The 19,119-nt window shown below is 37.2% G+C and overlaps 1 protein-coding gene across 5 annotated transcripts in view; it reads left to right on the top strand.

The window, feature by feature from the left end:
- LOC132160251 (protein NLRC5-like) overlaps positions 1-5,183 on the top strand; it is a 44,961-nt gene extending 39,778 nt beyond the window's left edge. For 2 of the 5 annotated variants that reach the window (XM_059569985.1, XM_059569983.1), the window contains 5 exons: positions 167-340; positions 3,068-3,241; positions 3,963-4,124; positions 4,397-4,722; positions 5,018-5,183. In XM_059569985.1, the coding sequence (XP_059425968.1) occupies positions 167-340; positions 3,068-3,241; positions 3,963-4,124; positions 4,397-4,722; positions 5,018-5,088 (907 nt within the window). In that variant the 3' untranslated portion in view covers positions 5,089-5,183. Of the gene's footprint in view, positions 1-166; positions 341-3,067; positions 3,242-3,962; positions 4,129-4,396; positions 4,723-5,017 lie in introns of those variants that run through there. The other 3 variants (XM_059569984.1, XM_059569987.1, XM_059569986.1) reach the window with 2 other exon arrangements.
- The last annotated feature ends 13,936 nt before the right edge of the window (positions 5,184-19,119 follow it).

Here is a 19,119-nt window from a genome sequence, read left to right as displayed (position 1 = left end):
TCAGTATCCTAGTGTAGTATCCTCAAATCCTAGTTAACTTACAGTACCTCCTGTCTAGGTTTATGGTTCTATAATTAGGTTTTCATGTTCTGGTACATTAGTGATTGAATGACATTTACTAATGATGAATTTAACACATATATTAACTTTCTCTTTCTGTCTTCAGTCTGTGCGAATGCAGTATTACAGAGGAACTGTGTCTCATCCTGACTTCAGCTCTGAAATCAAACCCATCACACCTGAGAGAGCTGAACCTCAGTGGGAATCAACTAGGAGACTCTGCTGTTGAAAACCTTGGGATTCTATTAGGAAGTTCACAATGCAAGCTGGAAAAACTATAGTTAGTAACATTACACTTTACAGCAGTTACTGTGTGATTAAATTCATGTTATTTATTTTAACACAAAAGGACCACACTATCATCTAGCATTTCCCCAACTGAATAAAGATATAAAAGTACTATGATCTAATGGACTAATGGTTCAGTATGTTTGTCAGTAGAAAGTTTCATACTGTATGCTGAAATCTGAAAAAAACACTGCAAAATGAGGCAGATAAAAACTTAAAACGTAAATGACAATAGATCCTTCTGAAAGAGTTATGTGGTTTCTGTAACACTGATGGACCTTTTAGTCAAAGATGGGTCATTAAATGCGTGTTCCTGGAGGTTAGCAAGTGAAGTTAACAACATAGGCTAACCTCAGATACATGTGATATTGATAAATTGTCATCTTCATTTTCACTCTCTTTTAAAACACTCCAAGGGACGTGACTGCTTTCAGAAAGCCGAAGTAAACATCTACTGCTGTGATAAACTTCATCACACTGGGCCCTATCATACACCCAGTGCAATGCTGCTCCAAGCGCGAAGCAAGTTTTTTTTTTGCTAGTTTCATCCAGATGCACTTGTTGTTTTCGGGTCCTGCGCCACATTGTTTAAATAGCAAATTAATTAACACCCATTTCAGCACCCATGGGAGTGGTGGTCTGAAAAAGAGGTGTGTTCAGGCACATTGCTGGGGCATTGCTATTTTGAGGGAAGTGGAATAGACTGCACTGTTGACCACTGTTGATAGTGCGATGTCGCAAACAGGTCCACCTAAACCTGGAAAAAAAATAAATAAATATCTGTTTCACCACCTCGGGATGAAGCCTCCATTCCCGGGTCTCGACCTTTGCCTTGAAAGGATGTCTGCTCCCATATTTAGATGCCCAGGATTATGTACTGCTGTCAATGAAAGGAGTTTGTCCTGGGACCACACACGAATCTGGTGTGCCAGCTTGTACAAGGGGCATGAACGCAGACCTCCTTGGTGGTTGATGTAAGAGACCACCACTGTGTTGTCAGTGACAATCTCTTAGGTCTGGGAGGAAGTGCTTCAAAGCGCAAGACACAGCCAGCATCCCCAGCCAGTTGAGATTTCTTACGCGCAACAAGGAGCCCCAAGCACCAGGTCCTGAGACAAGAAACAAGGCTTCCTCTACATGTCCAAGGCACATGAGGATCGACTCGATCTGAGCAGGAGACAGCTGTGCCTGCACCATGGTCGAATCCCACCCCATGCCCAGATAAGTTGTCCTCTGTAATGGAGAAAGAATTATTTTCTTGGTGTTTACTATTAACACCAGCTCTCTCATGTGAGCGAGAACGACATCTTAATGCCGAACTGCCATGTACTGTGATTGACCTTTTTCTACAGTATGCAAGACCCAGAGAGACACATTTGGCAGTAGCTTCCACTAAGGGAACCAGTCTCCCTAGTTCTGTGCCCTGAAGTGGAGGACTCACAGGAGACAGCTGAATCAGCTGCTCCAGAGACTCCCGAAGGGTTAGCAAGCCCTTTAGCACTGCTACAATTTCTGAGCCTCCTGGTACCTGTCGATGACAGAGTTGACAGCGTCACCGAACAGGCCAGAAGGTGCAAGCGGGGCGCCCATTAGGAAGACCCTGTCCTTCTGTTTAATGCCGGACAGGGCCAGAGCTGCCACGGAGATACAAATTAGCCATTCTGTGTAATTCAGAGATATCATTCATTTCACTTCCTCGCCTTCGTCTAACTCCTCTAGCAGGTCAGCTTGGTATGCCTGTAACACCACCATGGTGTGCAGATACACACCAGCCTGACCTTCAGCCATATACCCCTTGCCCACCAAGCTAGATGAGGGCAAGACTAGAGCCTTTAAGGATATACTGCACCAGGGGAAAGATAGCTTGCGACCGTCTATTCCACTCTGGGCATCACTTTATAACCCCTACCACATTTGCATATTGAGAAAAGGTGGGGACAAATAAACATGTTTAACTTAGCCATTGCATAAGTAACCACCTCCAGCAACTCCTCATACTGGGTTGAGAGAGAAGGTGAATCCTCATTGACACCCTCCACATCAAACTCCTTGGAGGAAAACAGAATGTTGAGACTGTTCCCTGGGAGGAAGAAACTGCAGAGTGGGTTTTTGATCCCAAAAGCAGGCACCAGATCTGGTGGGTGAGGAAAGAGATAGGGACTCACTGGTCTCCCCCTCGAGAGCTCACTCCGTATGCTTTGCCACCAAGCAGACAACACACAAACAGTGTGTATCCCCTCTCTTAATGTAGCGAAACTCTGTCCGCTTTCACAGAATGAAAAGTATGACTGAAACAACACAGAGTGCTTGCAGAATGACAGATAGATGATGCTGGTTCCACTTCACGTGCTTTTATAGCTTCCTGGTCGCTACGTCACCCGCATATGATGTCACGCCCTTCCATTAGACTGATTGCACATGTGATTCAGAGCGTGGATTCGCTGAAGTTGTTCCCATGGAATTTTCCAAAAAAACATTGGAAAAAGTAAGGCAGCTCTGAGATTCAGTTGCAATTCACAAGCATTTTTTTGTCCAAATAAAATTGCTCCAGACTTGGATTGTAACTAGTATCCTCAAATCCCAGTTATAAATTGGTTTATGTTGCTAGAATTAAGGTTGCATGTTCGTATATTAGTGACTTTATTGTGTTTAGTCAGGATGAATTTAACTCACATATGAACTGAACATGGATCATTGTTATTTCTCTCTCTGTATTCAGTCTGTGCGGATGCAAAATTACAGAGAAACACTGTATCATCCTGACTCCATCCCTGTGTTTAAACCTTTCACACCTGAGAGAGCTGGACCTCAGTCAGAATAAAATAGAAAACAAAGGAGTGGATATCTTGTGTGAAATACTGGATAATTCACGGTGTCAGCTGAAGAGATTGAGGTGAGGAATATTCCTATGCAAGAATCACAATGCTTAAAATAACTTTAACACTGTAATTTTAACTAAAACACTTTTACCCAATATCTCCCATATTTGTAGAAAATAATTCCTCCCAGTGGAGGAATATATATTAAGCTGAAGAAGAATTAATGTGTGTTCCTACAGACACTTCGATTGTGCCTTTTATTTTTCTCTTTATTATGTATAATTTAATTATTTCTAACTGCCCTTTCATCTTTATATTTTAAACCATTTTGTAATGTAGAGCATAACTTTATACATTTAAAATATTTGGGTCTTTTTATGAATTGGCTGAATTCTATTTAATGTATTGTGCAATAAGGTGCAGTCACATAGTGTACTTTTGTTCGAGAAACAATTTCCAAGAAGCACTTCATATTCTAGAAGAATACTTTTATGAAGTGGCTGAGAATACACTGCTTGAATTATAGCATTGTTGGTTATAAATATTTTGTGCAGTTTCACCTGATGGATAGCCATTGGATTGGTGGAACAAGGCTCCAGCCAGTTCAGAGTTCACTAAAGCAACTTCTGTTGGTCTATTCTGTTAATTTTCCTGTCAAATCTAAACTCCATGCCACTGGAAATCCGTCAGGTCAAATTCCTAATCAGAATGCATCCCCTTTGAGATGACTGTTATAATGTTTGCTAAATTTGGAGGGGAAAAAAATCACAATTATATTTCTTCCTCTCTTTCTAGTCTAAATGACTGTGGCATTACAGATGTTGCAAATTTAACTCAGTCTTTGGACAAGACTAAAGCATTGACATTTTTAAAAGAACTTGATTTGAGTAACAATAATATAGGATCCTCGAAAAATAAGCTCATTGATGTGCTACAAGACTCAAACTGTAATCTGAGGTAAGTAAAAATCCTTATGTTGCAGTCAAACAATAATAAACAGACATACATGGAAATGTAATTTATTCTAAATGTTTCATATTGTAAACACAATTTTTTTGTGTGTATATGCCAAACAATGTAAAACCAGTAACTAATTTGATAACAGAAAATATAATGTTTGCTATAGTCTATTAAACACTGTCCTCAAATTAGTTGAAATATAGTAAGCACAGAAAATGTTTAACTTGTTCCAATGACCACTGTTTTTCTCTTCTGGTTCCTCTTTACAGCCTGGAGAAAAAACATTGGCTCAGCTGGAGCGCTGGTGTAAATATCATTAGTAGTATTGGTGGATGGTTTACTCGTTCAAAAGCTCAAGCGAAACCTCTGAAATCAACAGAACAAGAAACGTCATCAACAGATGAGGAGTTCTCTAAATGTCCTCACTATAGTACTGTTATAAATGAAGCTCAATCAACGGAACAAGAAACGTCATCATCAGATGAGGAGTCCTCTGAATGTCCTCACTATACTACTTTTATATATCAAGCTCAAGAGGAAGCTGTGAAATCAACGGAACAAGAAACATCACTGTCAGATGAAGAATCCTTAGAAGGTTCTTACTATAGCACTGTTATACAAGCATATGTGTGATTGTAATTTTGGTGAGATATTGCTAAACAGCAAACAATAAAATTTACAGCTACTACAGCTTAAAATAGCACTCCTTTAACAAATCTAAAGTTTTATAGCTCTTATAAATTACTATTTACAATTTATTACTAATGCATACAGGTGGAAAAGTATTAGACCTTCAAAATAAATAACGCAGCATTAATAGAAACATGTCCTTGAGTAATGTTGGGTGTTATGTAAGTTCTGTGTTTTATGTTTGGTTTTATTTTTTACAGGTGAAACAGAGAAGGGAGACGAGGCTAGTGAGTGCTCAGATGTGGTGAATTGGCTGGATATAAATCCATAGAATAAGGCCTTCCTCATAATGATGCTTGGATTAGACTCATCCATAATGAAACACTTCAAATATTGCTAATCATGACTGTGATTGTAATTTAGCACTTAAATATATAAAGTAATATAATATAGTATATATATATATAATAACTGAAAGTGTAAAGTGTAAAATGAAAACATTGTAGGCTACAGATTTAAATCAGTAGTATGCACTGATCTGTTTGCACTGATGTTGTTTGTTGTCAACAGTTCAGAAGATGTGAAATAAAGTGAAATAAAGTGCATGCATCTGTAATAAAGCGTCCCTCACACAGGTCCAGGGGGTGAATAAAGGCCTCCTGTAGTGAATCTATGCATTTTTGTAAGATAATTATACATATTCCAAACGTAATCAACATTTTTCTATCTATATGCCAGCTCTCATGAACCAGGCTGATGACAGTGAGTTAATTCATCCCCTGGGCAAGTCTCTCCAGCCCACCGAGGAAAGTGCGGATTTACAATCTACTATAAACTAAAGTTTACAGCAAAACATATTAACTCAACATTACAAGTTGTTAAACTATAGCAACTTTTTAATGTCAAATTAGCTAACACCTTGTATTAAAGATAAACTAAATCCTATCAAGTTCTACAGATATTCATACATGCTGTGGTTGCAGATACAGTCAACTTGCTTTAAAGTTTTCATGATAACCCCAATTAAACATACATGATCACCCTGTAGCAGATCTATACAGGTGGATCTGGGGAAGGTGGAGGGTTTCAGAAGTGAACTGCAACTAGGGCTGCATGATTAATTTTAGTAATACGATAAATCGTGATTAGACAGAAGCTGCAATTGTCATGCATAACTTTCAGTGAAGCACGGTTCTGTGATCAGCTGTATATCTCCACCTGAATGCCAGAGGGCGCTCTTGCGCAGAAACTTCAAATACACTAAACAGAAAAAATCCAGGAAATGCCTATAGCGGTTGCTGAATAAACAAGTGGTATGAAGCTGCAGACTCGGAGCCTGCTGCATCTACGCAGAACCTGATTTTACCAAGTGAGACATGTTCCTGGGACAACATCTTTGTTGTCCCTGGAACAACATTGTGATTAACCAATCAGATTTGAAGAACCAGTTTATAGATTTTGTGAAGTTTACGCTTAAAATCACTGTTAGGTGCTTGTACATAAGTGTCATTCATCTATCATTTCCTCTGACTTTAAGGATCACTCATGGTTAAGGTTAGGTTTAGGTGTAGGGATATGGTCAAGAATACATTTTTGGACTAAAATGTTGTTCCAGGGTTAACAAAATATGTTGACCTAGGAACACATCTAACTCAGCAAAATCAGGACGTGCCTGCATCTACAGTCCCGCACCCAGAGTCCCGCATTCTCAGACCCCTTGCAACCCAATCTTATGGCAATTCGTACATATTTTAGGAGGTGGCTAATTCGTTCAAATTTGTACGACCACACTCGCACAAATTCATACGATTTTTGCCAAATCGTACGGATTTTACAAGTTGCACAATTTGTATGAATTTGTACGAATGACCTACACCTAACCCCGCCCCTAAACCAAACTGACACAGGGGTTTAGACAAATAGTTTGATTAAAAAAGAAATCATTGAATACAATTGACGATACTCACTTTTCAGTTCTTCACATGTTTATCCATGTGTTTATCCAATCCAATTTGATAGGAGGCGCTGTCTCGAAAAAAGAGGGGACAGAGAAAGCGGGACTCTGGGTGCGGGACTGTAGATGCAGCAGGCTCAGGCTCCGAGTCTGCAGCTTTATAATATTGGATTTAAATGCTTTCATTGATTCGGCCTAGAGCGCAATGATGGGCATGACTGGTTTATTTGTTATGTAGTGAATATGAAGAAGTTTTTATGCATGTTTATGACAGCTGTCCTTAAGGGTCATTCGCTCAGTTATGTCATTTTAAAAGGGATACTCCACCCCAAAATGAAAATTTTGACATTTAAAAAAAGCTTTGTTCATCTTTAGAACACAATCTAACATATTTTGGATGAAAACCGGAAGGCTTGTGACAGTCTAACGCATTCTCATCCCAAGGCGTCATATACTGACACTCTTGACATTTCGTCAAGTTGATTTTTTGAAATCAACTGAAATAAAATACATGAAATCTCTCAAGATCTGATTAAACAACCCCACAAACAGCATCACCAGCTCCACTTATTAATAACCAGACTGACTTTATTTCTCTCAGACGTCTACAGAAGATCTTATTGAGAATGAACTAAGGTTTAGATGTTGATTTATTGTTTCATCTGAAGTAACCATGTTAGAGATCAGTGTTTGCTTTAGTTGGGCTCTTAACCCTTTACTTCGGTCTATGTGTTTTCTCTGGCTGTTATAACCGTGAAGAAGTGCCATCAGGTGCTAACCTGTACCTAGGTGTAGGTTGTTATACTTTATATTGGTGATGATAATCATCAATTATTGAACTGTACTGAGTCTAATCTCAGATGAAATAGGTGTTCTGTAATTTGATTGATTATAGTAAATGGATGCTAAGAGCCAGTGGTTCTGTGATAATCAGATAATACAAATACTTTCCAAACAGTTTGGACTTCTATGTTGTCAATTAGTCACACACAGACATCAATAATCAGCATATGAACCTCAACAATGGTAACCATAAAAAAAAAAATGCTGCAGAGCATGCTGGGAGCCATGGATGAGTTTTGTAATACAATAGTACCCAGCATGCATTGCAGCATGTTTTTTTGGTCACCATTGTAGAGGTTCATATTCTGATTATTAATGTCTGTGTTTGACCAACTACTGGCATAGAAGAAAAATGTATGTGTACAAAATGTTTAGAAAGTCATTTTTATATTAACTGATTATCACAGAACCACTGGCTCTTAGTGTCATTTTTTACTAGAACCACTTCTACAAATTACATTACACCTACTTCATCAAAGATTAGACTCCGTACTGTACGGCTCAATAATTGTGAATAATAATGAATAATTATCATCCCAATATAAAGTATAACAACCTACACCTAGGTACAGGTTAACACCTGATGGCATTTTTTCTGGGCTTTTGAATTACAACAAATGTGTTTTAGGAACACACGGTTATAACATGAAGAGAAAACACAAAGACAGAAATCAAGGATCAAGAGCCCAACTAAAGCAAACACAGATCTCTAACATGGTTACTTCAAATGAAACAATAAATCAACATCTAAACCTAAGTTCATTCTCAATAAGATCTTCTGTAGACGTCTGACAGAAATAAAGTCAGTCTGGTTATTAATAAGTGAAGTTGATGATGCTGTTTGTGGGGTTGTTTAATCAGATCTTGAGAGATTTCATGTATTTTATTTCAGTTGATTTCATCTAAGGCTGTGTCTGAAGTCAGTTGTAGTAGTTCTTGTGTTTCTCTTTTCTTCAGTGATTCTGTTTGTTAACAGCAGCTGTTCATCACTAATTAACAATCAGCACTTAGTTAATCTTAATTGCAATGTATATCTTCTTTCAGTGAACTCAACTGAATTAAATTCAGAGTACTCATAACTGTTAGTTTTTTTCAACTTAAATGGTTTAAGGCAATCGGTTTGAGTTAACATAACTTGTCAGGTTTGAGTGAGGCTGTGTCTGAAGTCAGCTGTATTTCCTTTCTCTCTTTTCTTCAGTAATTCTGTTTGTTAACAGCAGGTGTTCATCACTAAACTCAATTATCACTCAATTAATCACTTAATTACTTAATTGCAATGTATATCTTCTTTCAGTGAACTCAACTGAATTAAGTTCAGAGTACTCATAACTGTGAGTTTTTTCAACTTAAACGGTTTAAGGCAATCGGTTTCCTCAAATGGTTTGAGTTAACATAACTTAAGGATATCTGTTTACTCAAACCGTTTGAGTTAAGTTTACTTGTCGGGTATTACAGTCAAGGCAATCGGTTTACTCAAACGGTTTGAGTTAAGTTAACTTGTCGGGTTTTACTCTACTTTTTTGATGTGTAGAGATGGACGATACACACACATTTACACACCAGTAACTAGATTTTTTGTTCCGACTGGCCACCTGAACACTAAAACCAGTGGACATTTACGTTTTTTTTTTTCGTATAAACTGTTGGCTATTACCTGGATCAGCATACATGGAGGCGGCCATCTTGAACTGAGTAGAAGACCTGAGTGGACTTTTTTCAGCCTTTTTATACCTTTGCTGTGATACCAAGTATGTGTGCAAAGGGGTGGAAACTGTTCATGGGTTTGTGTATCTGACTTTTTAGAATTATTGTTGAATTGAAGCTATGGTATATTGTGTTACTGATATCTGATGGATTGAAGGAAATAGTGTTACTTGATTTTTAACCTTTTTTATATGTTAGTATGTCATATGATATTTAGGTGATTATGACAGCTTCTGAGAAATGGTTGAACCCTTGTGTATGAATTCTCATGTAATGAAGCAGTCAGGGAGTCCTGGACTGGGCCAGTGAGTGCAGTAGCTATTGAGAAACACTCTGATTGAAGCATTGTTATACCTGAACCAAGTTTGGTTGTTTTATTTGTTGTTTTTTGTATTTTTAATTTTGAAGTTGGATTTTTCCATATGGAATTTAGCAATTTTTCCACCTTTGAGCACTCTGCACTTTATTAGCTTAAAAAAAAAGAAAAAAAAAAGTTGGCTTTCAATGTCCTCCGTTTATTGTTTGAAGAATTCTAGACGATACCCTTACGCCGCCTTCACACTGGCAGTTGAAATCAGCTCCGATACGGCAGCGAAACGACCGGAAGTCATTCATTTTCTATGGAGATTCGCAGACCGCATGCGAATGGGTCCGAACCAGGTGCGAACGAGTGCGGTGCGAAAAAAATCGTGTCCGTTGGCCATCCGGATGCGTTCAAAAAATTGAGAACTCTTGCGAAAGGCTACGGACGGTTCCTATCCGACAATTCCAGCGGAAGTTGGCGTTGCTATGGTACTGATAAACAAACCTGAATTCTTAACTTTTAATAAAATAAATAATGATTTTATAACGACAAGTTGTCATGTCATTTTTTCATTTTAATGATTTTATAACGTAATTTATGCAGTTAATACAATTAAATAATTAAATATTTAAATATTGTACAATTCAATGTTGTGGCCATTTTCCCACTCATTCACATACAGCCAGAAAATTATATTATGGCTAATCGTAGACTTGTCAATGCTCTTGCTCTCCTATACTGGAGAAGCAAGCAAAAAAAAAGAGATCCATGTGGGTAAAATACTACCTGGCAGAGAGGTATCAGTACGGGGAGTTTCACCGCCTGGTGGGTGAGCTGCGTCTGAACAACGGTGAGGATTTCAGGGAGTATTTCAGGGTGTCGCGCTGTCAGCCTTTCCAACCTTTCCGCCATTTTTGTTCTACTCGGTTCCGAGGCTTCCGACACTTTTCACCGTTGTGTACGACGTCCACTGGGGGCGTATTGCGTATTACGGAGCTGATTTCAACTGCCAGTGTGAAGGCGGCGTTATTAGTGAACCGTTGACAGAAGCCTACAAGAAATTAGAAAGAAATCAGCCTCTCGGGCTGTTGTGTTTATTTTATCAGGTGCATTATTGTATGTTATGTGTGGTGTTTTTTTTTACGCATGCACAGGATATTCATAACATATGGTCTCTTCATTCTGAACAACTTTGCTTCTTATAGCACTGCTTTCAGTCAAAATGTTCATTAAATGTTTGTGATTTATGTGAGAAATTTTATTGTGCAAACTAGTCAGAGGTTTTTTGCTCATCCTAAATAAAACCATTGCAGTAAAATTATCTGGACTCTCTAGGTCAATAATTATCAAAAAAAAAAAAGGAAAAAAAAGTTGAGGTTTCTTTTTGGAAAATAGGTGTGGCCTAGTGCACACAAAAACCTGCCATTCTTCAATGAAGACTGATAACTTTGCAACTCTGTGACTACATGCTACATCTGATTCTAAAGAAACATGCAAACTTTTACAGCGATCGGGCCACAGGTGGCACTTTAACTAGTATAAAAGTGAAAATGCTATATTGAAAAGCTTAATTTGATAGCTGAAATTTGTTTTTGTGTGTCTTATTTACATAGAACTTCATGAAAATTGCTGAGCACATGCAACATATGATAATATGGAGCATCCAAACTTTTATGGAAATTGGACAATATGTGACTCTATAACCTATATAAATTCATATACAACCCGAATTCCGGAAAAGTTGGGACGTTTTTTAAATTTTAATAAAATGAAAACTAAAGGAATTTCAAATCACATGAGCCAATATTTTATTCACAAAAGAACATAGACAACGTAGCAAATGTTTAAACTGAGAAATGTTACACTTTTATCCACTTAATTAGCTCATTTAAAATTTAATGCCTGCTACAGGTCTCAAAAAAGTTGGCACAGGGGCAACAAATGGCTAAAAAAGCAAGCAGTTTTGAAAAGATTCAGCTGGGAGAACATCTAGTGATTAATTAAGTTAATTGATATCAGGTCTGTAACATGATTAGCTATAAAAGCTTTGTCTTAGAGAAGCAGAGTCTCTCAGAAGTAAAGATGGGCAGAGGCTCTCCAATCTGTGAAAGACTGCATAAAAAAATTGTGGAAAACTTTAAAAAAAATGTTCCTCAACGTCAAATTGCAAAGGCTTTGCAAATCTCATCATCTACAGTGCATAACATCATCAAAAGATTCAGAGAAACTGGAGAAATCTCTGTGCGTAAGGGACAAGGCCGGAGACCTTTATTGGATGCCCGTGGTCTTCGGGCTCTCAGACGACACTGCATCACTCATCGGCATGATTGTGTCAATGACATTACTAAATGGGCCCAGGAATACTTTCAGAAACCACTGTCGGTAAACACAATCCGCCGTGCCATCAGCAGATACCAACTAAAGCTCTATCATGCAAAAAGGAAGCCATATGTGAACATGGTCCAGAAGCGCCGTCGTGTCCTGTGGGCCAAGGCTCATTTAAAATGGACTATTTCAAAGTGGAATAGTGTTTTATGGTCAGACGAGTCCAAATTTGACATTCTTGTTGGAAATCAGGGACGCCGTGTCCTCCGGGATAAAGAGGAGGGAGACCTTCCAGCATGTTATCAGCGTTCAGTTCAAAAGCCAGCATCTCTGATGGTATGGGGGTGCATAAGTGCATACGGTATGGGCAGCTTGCATGTTTTGGAAGGCTCTGTGAATGCTGAAAGGTATATAAAGGTTTTAGAGCAACATATGCTACCCTCCAAACAACGTCTATTTCAGGGAAGGCCTTGTTTATTTCAGCAGGACAATGCAAAACCACATACTGCAGCTATAACAACAGCATGGCTTCGTCGTAGAAGAGTCCGGGTGCTAACCTGGCCTGCCTGCAGTCCAGATCTTTCACCTATAGAGAACATTTTGCACATCATTAAACGAAAAATACGTCAAAGACGACCATGAACTCTTCAGCAGCTGGAAATCTATATAAGGCAAGAATGGGACCAAATTCCAACAGCAAAACTCCAGCAACTCATAGCCTCAATGCCCAGACGTCTTCAAACTGTTTTGAAAAGAAAAGGAGATGCTACACCATGGTAAACATGCCCCGTCCCAACTATTTTGAGACCTGTAGCAGAAATCAAAATTGAAATGAGCTCATTTTGTGCATAAAACTGTAAACTTTCTCAGTTTAAACATTTGCTATGTTATCTATGTTCTATTGTGAATAAAATATTGGCTCATGTGATTTGAAAGTCTTTTAGTTTTCATTTTATTAAAATTTAAAAAACGTCCCAACTTTTCCGGAATTCGGGTTGTAATAAAAACAGTTTATTTAAATTTTATTTTTATTAATTCTTTTACTTTATTTTTTCTCTCATACAAATTAAGGTCTGTAAATATGTTTTTAAATATGGAAAGAATTTCTATTGCCATTTGGTCATTGATACACTTTATTTGGTTTAAGACAACCCAATCTCACTGCAATTCGTACATTTTTCACAAGGTGGCTTATTCGTATGAATTCATACGACCACACTTGTACAAATTCATACGATTGTTGCCAAATCGTACGTATTTTACGAGTTGCACAATTCGTATGAATTTGTACGAATGACATACACCTAACCCCGCCCCTAAACCTAACCGTCACTGGGGTTTAGACAAATCGTCTAAAATGAGTGAGGTCGTACAAATTCGTACGAATAAGCCACCTCGTAAAATACGTACGAATTGGTCGTGAGATAGCGTTGGTTTAAGATATACATATGGGGTACTGTTTTGCAGCAATAATCAAAACAGAGTAAGGGACCTTAAGGTTGATCCAGGTTAATGTGTGCTAAAGGATTGGGCCCCAATCCTATGTTTTGACCGGGGCCCCCATATCACTAAATCCACCCCTGGTCATAGTCAGAACACTGGAAGAATATTAATCTCTTTCCTGTTGAGCTCACAGAGCTGATGCTGTTTCAATACTGTTCTTCAAAAAAACAACAGATGGCGCCATTTATCAGTTAAAATAATATTGTACAACTGATGAGTTTAGAAAGGTGTAAATATCAAAGGATTCAAATTATCAGTTTCAAGGAAGCCATCTACTGTAACTTAAGTAACACTGTTTGTATGTACTATATATAACAGGGTGTGAATAGGTGGCAGGATTGTTTTGAACACAATTTTTAACATTACTGATAATTGGGTACAACACCCTGATATGCATAAAGTCACCTAAACAATTACATTTGCAACAATATCTGCTATAATATCTGCTCAAATAACTGCTACAATGCAAAATAATAATCATAATTAGGGATAGTAATAAATCAATTTCCACAAAAATAAATATTTACATCATCCTCTAGCTTCTAATGTTTTCAAGTCATAGAAACGCCCCTGTGCCCAAAACACCCTATTATTGTTTCACATGTGAAGTCTTATTTTGAACACTACATGGCGCTCTATACTCCAGTTATACACACTTTCTATTAAACACCTGCTGTTAGATTTAAAAGTTATGTGGGGTAAATGCCTCTATTCATAACAATGAATTTAGTATTATACACAAAATTATGGCCTATGCAAGAAACTGAACAGTATTTATCTAGTTTTTTTACCTCTGATTTACACAATGTCCGAACTGTTAGAACTCTCCTGAGCGGTCCTGTTGTGCACGTTCTCAAGCAGCAGGCGTGTAAGGCTTCTTCTTCTTGCTTTATGGCTGATCACAGATTTATAAGTGCATTACTGCCACCTATCTCTCAAATGGACCATTGACTCTCCCAATTAAGATTGTAGATACAGTGTCAATGTTCCGAATGAGAGATAGGTGGCGGTAATGCACTTACAAGTCTGTGATCCACCGTAAAGCAAGCAAGAAGATACAAAGTCACCTACATCTGGGATGGCCTGGGGTTAAGCAGATAAACATCCAATTTTCATTTTTGGGTGAACTACTCCTTTAATATGCAGTTTTAATATAGAGTGATCAGTTATGTGATATTCACGACTCAGGAGTTATCTACACACTAACAAAGACAATTTAGTGAGAAGCCATGGCCTAGTGGTTAGAGAGTTTTATTCATAACCCTAGGGTTATATTGGTTATACATTGGTTTAATGCAGAGTATGAATTCTGAATATGGGTCACCATACTTGGATGTATGGCCTTTCACTTTCAAAACATTTTAAGACTTAAAGGTCCAGCTATATTTTACTATACCAATACACATTTCAAGTTCATGCACTCCACGCAAATTTCTCTTGCAGTAAAGTGGGCCGTTCATGGTTTATCATAAATTACGTTTTGCAACAATTCAACACATTTTGAAATATTTCATTCTTTGCATTTTATTCCTTGTTAACTGTTCTTACAAACAACACAGGAACTGATTAATATTTAGTGTTTGCACAGGAGCCCTGCCATCCTAAAAGGTGGTCGAACTTGAATCAAGCGGGTTAGCATTGTTTAGGTAGTTTCTCCTCAAAACTGAAGAAAACCAAATACATCAAACATAAATTATACATTGTAAATCATGCATTGCATGTTCTCTTTAAAAGACCCAGACACTGGCAGAAGAAGAGGAAAAATAAACAGGATATAACATTTATAAGAGTAGTTCTGCTTAGAAAGAAGTCTTGAGCTGGAAATAACTTCTGAAACTAGCACTACTTTGCTGCAGTATCACTACATGGTTATATAAGATCATGATGCATTTGTGCATGTGATATTTTCATATACTAATATGAACAGTAATATCACTGCTTGTTTTGAAACCATTTTGTCAAACAGCAGCATTGATGAGTTCATTATTATATAGTAACGTGGTTTCTCTGAAGAGCAGAAGTTGATGCTTTCATGTAAGCAAGAATGGAAAAAAGCTCTTCAACCACAAGCTATTGACACAGGTGCACTTTTCACACCTCATACACACTCACAAACAAACATAAAAAACATCCAGCAGTAGGAACATTCTCATGCACAAGCTCTTTGTCTATTAGCAGATCAAACCACATTTTCTGTACAGATGTAAATAATCGATACCACAGCAGGGTTTCCATTTCTTTTGATGAGTATAGTTTGCATCTACAGTTTGCACATTTAACTTTAAGAGTGAACAATGAAAATGCTTATTTGGACTGTAAATTCATTAAAGCTCATTGCATTACAAGGTTAAGTCTTTTGAAGTTTTAGGAGACCAGATGCAATGTGGTGTTCTCAAAACCTAACCAGTTGTCTCCGAATATGTGGTCATTTCTGGAGGTTTCTTGTGAAAATTATCACACAATGTAGGTCTTGTTCTAAGAAAATCATTGCCGTCTGATCACCTCATCGTTATTGGTGCGTAATCCACATGACTCTCCTCTTTAACTTCCTGTAGAAAATGCATAACACAAGATATAATAATAACACCAAATGTAATATACCGAGATTATACAGTTTTAAAAATACAGACCATTTATTTATTTATTTTTTATGAAAATGGACTGACTCTCTGCTGAAATTTTGCAAATACACTCATCAAATGAACAAAGAAATGTCTTACCGACTCCTCTGTGTTTGTTCTGTTGAAAGCCAGCTCAGTGTAAGTGAGCGTTTCTGCAGAAGTCTTCACTGTTTCAACAATAATGTGCTTTAAAACAACTAAACTCAATGCTAAACAACTAGATCTGGTTCTTCACAACAATTGTAGTTATGTATGGCTTTCAAACTTAATGAAATAAATATTTAACACCACAGTTTTGAAAATGGCATAAACAAATTTCATTTGCCATTCTGCCTATTTTTCATATTTTTCACCATTCACAAAATGTTTATAAAATATAATTTAATTTAGAGAGACATTCTTTACACATAAATTAAACCCAGTTGGATGTTTAACAAAAGTGAAGTCATTCTTTGTATTTAATCAGCATTTAAAAACTTAGCTACCAAAATAAAAGTCATCATTCATATAGATTTTAACTTGACCACCAGCTACATCTTTACACCTGTAAAGTTATTTTAATTATTATTATTATTCAACTGAAAATTTTAAATTGATGTTTTTGCTTTTTTTGTGTTAATGCAGACTGAGAAATGCAGATTTCTGCGAGACTGTGGGTGAGACGACTAAAGAGTCATGTTCAGTTTCATTATATACAAAGAGACACATTTTGAAATTAATGGGATCTAAAACAATATTATATTGGTTTCATATGCAGGATGTTAACTACAAAACTGTGAGATTAATTTGAATTAAATGATAAAATAGGCCTAATGTTTGACAAAAATTTGGAACTTATTTTCAATTTAGTATTTTTTTGTTATAATATTGTTTAGAAGCAGTAGGAAACACTTGCCTTCTTGATCATTTTTTCTACGTTTCCTGTAGATCCATAATATCACAACTGCAGCAACAATCAACAGAGATCCAGCAACAGAGATCAGCAATGTCAGAGAGACTGAGACTGAAGGAACTAAAGGAGAGCGAAAGATAGACATTAATGTGAGTGATTGAAATCAGTCTGATCTACAACAGAAGATCAGATAAGTAAATAAACACACACACACACACACACACACACACACACACATATATATATATATATATATATATATATATATATATGTGTGTGTGTGTGTGTGTGTGTGTGTGTGTGTATAGATCTCAGCTCTGATGTACCTGAACATGTGTGACAGAGTTTGCTGATGTCCAGATGTGTGGTCTGGTTTCTGATGGGATTGTTGATCACACAGCTGTAGCTGTTTTTCTCCTGATATTCCACCTCCAGAGGTAGAGAGAGACTGATGCTGAGATCAGACACACTGATGCTGGACAATAAACTGTTTCCTTTGTACCAGGAGAGAGTCACATGACCCACATTCACCACTGAACACACCAGTGAACAATTCTGCTGTGATGAAGATGATGATGATGATGATGAAGAACAGTATGAAGAGTTACTGCTGATGACAGGAACAGTCAGACGAGCTGAACACATGAGAGAATAAAGAGGAATATGAACACAACATTCATTCTGCTTTCTGTGTTGTGAATTCTAGTGAATCTGTGTAAAAATTGCATTAAGTGAGTGTTTAGCATGTCGATGGTCAATGAATGTGTCTGTCCTCTCAAACTATACAATGATTTAACACATGAAAAAGAATATGTGCCTGTATGGATAAATTATGTCTTTATACCAGGGATAGACAACATCCGTAGCTGAACAAACTAATCAGTGTCTTGAGGATTACGAAGACTAGGCAGGTGAGTTTTTATTATTTTCATTGTTGGATATAAACTCTTCTGGACAACGGCTTTTAAGCACCATTGTTACCCATCCCTGATCTCTACTCACCATAAACAGTAACACTGAAAGTTTTTAAACTTTTTTTCGCTCCACTTATCTCTAGTTCATAGAGTCCAGCGTGTTGAGCTGTGATATTTGTGATGGTTAGAGATAAAGTTTGATTGTCCAGCTTCAGTCTGTCTCTGAATTTCCCATCAGGACCATCATATGTGGAGAAGTTTTGCTTCTTTTTCTTTATTTTAGCTATTTGATACTTTTCAGCTCCAAATTTCCACAGTATATCGTCGTCCTCATGTATTTCAGTAACATCAGTGTGTAAAGTAACAGAATCTCCTTCTATCACAGACGCTGACTCACCAAACACACCTGAAAAAACAAAACATTAATAATAACAAAATATATAAACACAAAAAACACACTCATTGTAGACACACTGTAAAAAATTGCTGTAGTTTCTACAGTACATTTTTACAGAATTTTACTGTATAAACATTTTACAAGATGCAGCTGTAATTCGCAATGCATTATGGGTCAAATAAGGTTTTACAGTTGTTAACAGTATATTTCCACATCAACTGTAATTCATTTACAAGAAGCAGGTGTTGTCACTGTAGTTCCTGCTTTTTACACTAACTTACTGTAGTGTGGCATTATGGGATTGCGCGTGCATCATTCAAATCTGAAATCCAGCTGACTGGAGCAGCGTGAGAACGATTGAAGATTAGAATTAGAATTAGAATTAGAATGAGCTTTATTGCCAGGTATGTTCACACATACGAGGAATTTGTTTTCGTGACAGAGCTCCGCAGTGCAACATAACAGCGACAGAACAAAAAACACAATAAGGAATAAAAAATACAAAAAAATACAAATAGGTGGGTAAGGATTGACAATATACAAATTGACAATGTATGGCAGGTATATTAAAAAGAGCATTTATGTATGTACATGTATATTATGTGGAAAAATTGTAACTGTACGCTAAGTATGTGTGTTTGGATAAATAAGTGTATGTGTATATAAATATAAATATAAGTAGTATAGTGTGTTCCATGTATGTACATGTATATTATGTGCAAAAGATTTACGTGTACGCTAAGTATGTGTGTTGGATAAAAAGTGTAGTGTATATAAATATAAATAGTGTAGTGTGTCCCACAGTTATTATCAGCTGTTCATAAGATGGATTGCCTGAGGGAAGAAACTGTTCCTGTGTCTGGTCGTTCTGGTGCTCAGTGCTCTGTAGCGTCGACCAGATGGCA

The sequence above is a fragment of the Carassius carassius genome, chromosome 16, assembly GCF_963082965.1.
Source record: "Carassius carassius chromosome 16, fCarCar2.1, whole genome shotgun sequence".
In the NCBI taxonomy this organism is placed as follows: domain Eukaryota; kingdom Metazoa; phylum Chordata; class Actinopteri; order Cypriniformes; family Cyprinidae; genus Carassius; species Carassius carassius.
This window is presented reverse-complemented; position numbering and strand designations above follow the sequence as displayed.